The sequence below is a fragment of the Barbus barbus genome, assembly GCF_936440315.1.
Source record: "Barbus barbus genome assembly, chromosome: 25".
In the NCBI taxonomy this organism is placed as follows: Eukaryota; Metazoa; Chordata; class Actinopteri; order Cypriniformes; family Cyprinidae; genus Barbus; species Barbus barbus.
In genome coordinates, this window is record NC_136753.1 from 5,216,356 (window position 1) to 5,222,355 (window position 6,000).

Consider the following 6,000-nt stretch of genomic DNA (forward strand, 5'->3'; position numbering starts at 1 on the left):
TTGGTTACTTTGGAAAGCCTGTGAATTCTGAAGTCCCATCAAATTTCAGACTGATGCAAACGTTTTTGGCTGGAATCATTGCCTCTGCACTGGGCCTAGAGCGACTGAAGCAATCAGCGCTGTGTACGCTAACGCTGCTCATTAGCAGGATTAATTAAGAGCGCTTTTGAGGGTATTTACCTCCGAGACCTAGGAGCCAACAAGGACCCCAGAATAAAGGGAAGTGGGAAGAGAACATCACAGATGAATAAAGAGGTCATGGAGTTATGCGAGCCTGACAGTATACTGTGACTGAGTTCAAAGGATGACTATACTGCTCATGCTAATCTTAAGTGACTCATGCATCGCAGTCAGGTATACTGCGTGACTCTAATGTGTTCGCTTCTGGAAGTATTTATTAGAGCTGCCAGTCAGGGGAGCAGAGTTTCAGGTACAGTTTAATGTATTTCCGCTCCACAGATTATTGAAAATGGCAGTGCGCGTCTCAGGTGGAGTGTTAGAAAAAACAAAAAACCTCTTTCTTACTGAGGAACGTTGAACACTTTTAAAAAGTGTTTTCTGAATTTAGTATTATCACTCACAGCTGCACCACAAACTAAAGAAATTCTGCTATTATTTACTCACCTGCATTTCCAGGTGTCAGTTCAAACCTGTATTCTGTTCATTGACAAACCTTCATGGAGATATCTACTTACTACTGAATTTTAATTTTTGGGTTAATTATACTTAAGTCTTTCTTTAATTATTCCCATGGTGAATTCTCATGCCTTTATACAGACGCAACCAACTTGGAGAGTTACTATGGTATTTCATAAACTACAAAGACAAGCTATAATCTCAAATGAAACGCTGAACAAGATAACCCAAGAAGACTTTGAAAACTTAAATTCCTGTTAGTTCCACTAGAGGGCAGAACATAATTTTTGTTCATGACAAAAATTGTGAATATGGAAGTCTATAGATGGGTGGGCTGAGAAGTGAACTACCTCTAAGCCAGTGAATCCTGTAACTCACCTCTACAAGCAGGAAGCATGGCACTATGTATTTGCTCCTCTTAACTCCTCCCCTCCCCACAATCCTCCTTCTGTCCATCTCTTCTGTCTTCAGTATATCAGTCAGACACCTAGAACACACACAGGCATGAAACAGTCATTTCAATGAGATCATCTTACATTATTCAGTTGCAGTGTTCATATGGATAACATTTTAGATTGAATGCATGTATATTATCATCTAGAGCACTGCAGTGATAATGTCTTTTTGGAATAAATCAAAAGCATTCATTTCAAACCTCGTTATGCTTTATTACAAACCACAAAGGTTAAAGGTTACCAGTTTTGGGGAAGTTGGGGGAAAAAGTAATCCACTATAGATATTTTAATCTAAAACCACTACAAACCTACAAAAATAGAAACATGGCAGTGGCACACATAGTACGTAAAGACAATAACTAAGGGAAATAAAATATATAATTGATAATTTTTCTTGATGCATCTACTCATATACAAAATTTCTTGCTTTTGTATTAATACAGTATGGGTCCATGTTTACAATAAAAAATACAATCAACAGTCCCAGTGAGGCAAATGGCTTAATGAATGAACTAAATGAAAATGCAAAAAATTGAGGGTTAGGTTCAGGTTACTGGATAGAAAATATTGTTACCATAGTACAAAAAGAAAAGAAGTCAATGTAAATCCACACCATGACCTACGACTATGGTGCATTTGTGAAGGTTCCTCAGATAAACGTCTCCTCATGTTTCGATAAACCACTTGTTGAGCTTACAGTGTGGAAAAGTTCTGAAACAAAGGTTTTCAAACTGTGGGTCTCAAAAACTGCAGTGTTTCCTGCACAGCTAGCCTGTGTGTTCATGCACATGCTGCACGCAAAAAAAAAAAAAAAAAAAAACAATCTTACAGCACAATCTTTGTAGTCCAATTCAAAAACAAATGAACCAGTTCATTCAAAAAGATTTACTGAAATCCCTGAAACAGTCAATCAGCATATGACTCACTGTGAGTTCCATGTCAATGCATCATTACTTCAGTACAGCCATTAGCCTGCTCTTACTTGCTGTGCACCAGAAAACCAAAATTAGACTCTCTCTTTATCTCTATACCTCAATGCCACTTCTTTGTTCATGGTTATTCTGCCTTTTATATTGGTCATGCAATGTTCATGATATGACAACCCAATGTGACAAAAACAACAAAACAAAAGTATTTTCCCACCTCATATTTCTGCTTAACTTTGGCGAGTCTCAAGATTGATTATAGCCCTCTAGGTAGGTCCTATCATGACAAAGTTTTCTACTTCCTGTTTTCAAACACTGCAAAACTGGGGGAAAAGTGTAAAGAAAAAGTGCACTGTCAGCTCACAAGTGTAAAAGCCCAACTTTAGCTGAAATTCTAACAGATGCAAACAAGTTTCAAATGGTTTACACTTAAATATTTTATCCTCTTAAAAATATGTGAAATTAGGGCCTAACATAATTAAAGAAAGGACATTTTTACTGAGAGAAAACCGAAAACCGATACTGAAGGTTACTGGGTGTCCAGATGCATGTATTTGTAGCACGACAGCAACATAAATTGACATATTATTTCAGCTATTCCATAAGTAATGTCACCATGGCATGAGATTATCCATAAAAGTATTACGCATTGACAATAATTTTTCCATCACCAGCTCTGTATCATCAAATTGAAATCCTATCTAGCAGTGCAGCATCAAGAACATTATCAGCACAGCGGCTGCTCGTTTCATTTGCAGCCGGGACTCGCAGAAAAAGAAAAGCAAATTCCCACTGTGCCGAACAGAAGATGAGTTATAGGACGAGGGACTGAAATTTGAGATTAGAATCTTAGTTCAGCACTTCAGAATTCTCTCGTTTGATGTGTAGGTCACAAACACACGCTCACATACACGTCGCCCGCAACCAAGAATGCATTAGTAAAGAGACCAACAATAAGAATATAAGCTCTCTTCTGAGACTCTGCAATGATCAAGATCACTTTTATGTTTTCTTCACTAATGTTACTTAATGAGGGGGAGAGAGATGAATAAAGACAGATGAATAAAACATGAGGTTTAGCTTCTGTCTTTAGCGTTGTGTTCCTCAGGCCCAGCAGCAAACACAACACCATCACCATCTATACAGAGCCATTAAAATTCATCGTCTAAAAATGCTGAAGCTTGAGTTGAAAAAGCACAAAAATGATTTTATGCACCAATTATGATGCAATATAACAAGATAGTTGTGCTCCTTACTGGTGCTGTAAGGTTTTTAATGATTTTAAAAAGACAGTCTAGCATAAAGCTTCCAGCTAACAACTCATTGTTACCAGATGCAGTACCTTTGGGGAAGTCGTGGCCTAATGGTTAGAGAGTTGGACTCGTAATCCAAAGTTTGCGGGTTCGAGTCTTGGGCCGGCAGGGATTGTAGGTGGGGGGAGTGAATGTCCAGCGCTCTCTCCACCCTCAATACCACGACTGAGGTGCCCTTGAGCAAGGCACCGAACCCCCAACTGCTCCCCGGGCGCCGCAGCATAAATGGCTGCCCACTGCTCCGGGTGTGTGTTCACGGTGTGTGTGTGTTCACTGCTGTGTGTGTGCACGTTGGATGGGTTAAATGCAGAGCACTAATTCCGAGTATGGGTCACCATACTTGGCAGTATGTCACTTCACTTCATAAAAGAGCCTGCTAAATTAGAAAAAAGAGCCTGCGTTTGGCATCAGTGTTGTCAAATCTGGTACAACCCAACTGAGGCAAGGCAGAGGGAGATAATCAGTGAAAAATACATTTTGTCCTGTTCTTCACACAAAACTACAATGACACTATAAGCATTTAACAAGGGTTTTAAAGGGATAGTTCACCCAAAAATGAATATTCTATCATCAAATACTCATTACTAAATGTCGATTCAAACCTGTAACTGATGTGTGCATTGATTAAACTTTATATGTGAATAAAAGCCTAAATTAAATCTGTTCATCATATAAACCAAACAAGTCTCTTCAGAAAATTTAGTTTAAACCGCTCAATTATTATGGTTTAGTTTTACAATCTCTAAAACTTGTGATAAATGTATTCACTTTTTGTCGATGGACTGATTTCATTAAAAAATTTCTTCATTTCTGTTCTGAAGATGAACAAAAGTTTTGGAACAACATGAGGGTGAGTAATTAATGACAGAATTTTCATTTTTGGGGGAACTATCCCTTTAAGGACATTTAGAATTCAAAAACAAGAACTTTACCTTAAAAATACGGTTGCAACAATTAATGTTTTACAAACTTTTTAGTACAAATTTATAGTACAAAACCTTATATTTCATTAACTGAAATAATGTTAATATACTAAATATACCAAAAATACACACCAATAATGTTAGCATGCCATAAAATACACTGACATCCCTTTAAAGTTCATTACAAGTATCAAACACAAATACACAGAAGGTACAGGGTCATGTCTCACAAATAATGTAATGCATTAGTTTATTAACTTAAGATGTAACAATCAAATGTTGAGAATTCTGGGAATATAAATTTACCACTGAAAATTATAAGAATAATTGTTCTTTTTCACTTTATCCATACATACATCATAATATACATAGTAAGGGAACGTTCCATTAATCAATACCATTAACAGGTTTTTACCATAGCATTTACAGTACATTACTTTAACAGGTAAAACTATGTTAATTTTTACAGTACAGTCTAATAGGGAACAATCTGTTTTTGCTGGGTTAATCATAACTGGGCTAAATCAAACAACGATTTCAAACACTTCTGCCATGTTCTCCTGTCTAAAATTCTGTTTGAAGCCTTGCGCTGATTAGCTGCTGAAGTGACAGCGGCACTAACACATTTTAGTTTTGTCCTGAGGACCAGCTGCATCTGGGTAATCCTTTATTCCTAAAAGCTTGATTTGGCTGAGTAGGTGTAATGACTCTTTACTGCTCAAACTCTTGAAAGTGAACCGTCAAACCCTCAGTTCTTATGTGAGTGTCAGTGAGCGCTGCTCTTACAATTAACAAAACACTGACAGACCACTGACATGCATCATAAAATCTGGCACCACGCTGAAAAGTGGGGCGCTTCATTTACAGCAAAGGAAAAATGAGCACAGGTGTACGTTCTTAAGAAATCATCTTCAAAGGGAAGTCTAAGGCACCCCTTATGATACATCTATCCTCTGAGCTCTTTCAAACATACACTCTTAGCAACAGAGAGAAGGAAAGACAAATTCAGGTCACTGCTAAGGAGTACAGAAACAAGGAGAGCACAAGGGACAGAAAGGACAACAAGGCAAGCTCTTTAGCTCACATTGTATCTTGAAAGTAGCTTATTTGGGTTTAAAACTTGAACAGTAACCATTTTTTTCAGGCTATGGTCATTAGAATTCAGGTCGATTAGCAAAGTACTACTAATGAATATCTAATTCGCTAACGACATTGGTTGGTTGACGGCAGCACAAGAATACACACAGCCCCAAATCCTGCACTAGTGACTGTCCTGAGCTGTGACGTAAAAGGCAGCAGATAAATATAAGCCCATTTCACGCTTTTAAGAGCACTTCAAAAATAGGGCACTGATTAAAACATCTACTATATAATGAAATATCTGTGATTTATTTGTCAGAAAGCATGGTTATTTTGAATGGCTGCCAATGGAGGAAGATGCTATTTGCGCCCATAATGGTGTAGTTATGATATCTACCAGGCTATCTGAACCATGCTAACCAATAAACACCTTGGGTTTGCTGATATCAGGTTGGCTAGCATGTCTTTGGAGGACAGCATTTCGCATAAGGAAGTTAGCAAAATGATTGAAATTGTTTATACACCTTTAAGCCATTTTCACCAATCAAATAAACAATAAAGGAAACATTCTGCCACTAAAAGAGCTTTTTACACCATGCTACAGGAAATTGCAAGGCATCATCTTTTTTAACTTTGGATTCAGCAACATTTCATGAATATATACATA

General features: G+C 37.5%; 1 protein-coding gene across 1 annotated transcript in view; it reads right to left on the bottom strand.

Annotated features, from left to right (window-relative positions):
• LOC306844597 (phospholipid phosphatase-related protein type 5-like) overlaps positions 1-1,092 on the bottom strand; it is a gene marked incomplete at both ends in the record, with an annotated part of 37,580 nt that extends 36,488 nt beyond the window's left edge. Inside the window, one exon of the mRNA XM_079376843.1 lies at positions 1,015-1,092. Within this exon, the coding sequence (XP_079232969.1) occupies positions 1,015-1,092 (78 nt within the window). The remainder of the gene's footprint in view (positions 1-1,014) is intronic.
• Between the last annotated feature and the right edge of the window lie 4,908 nt (positions 1,093-6,000).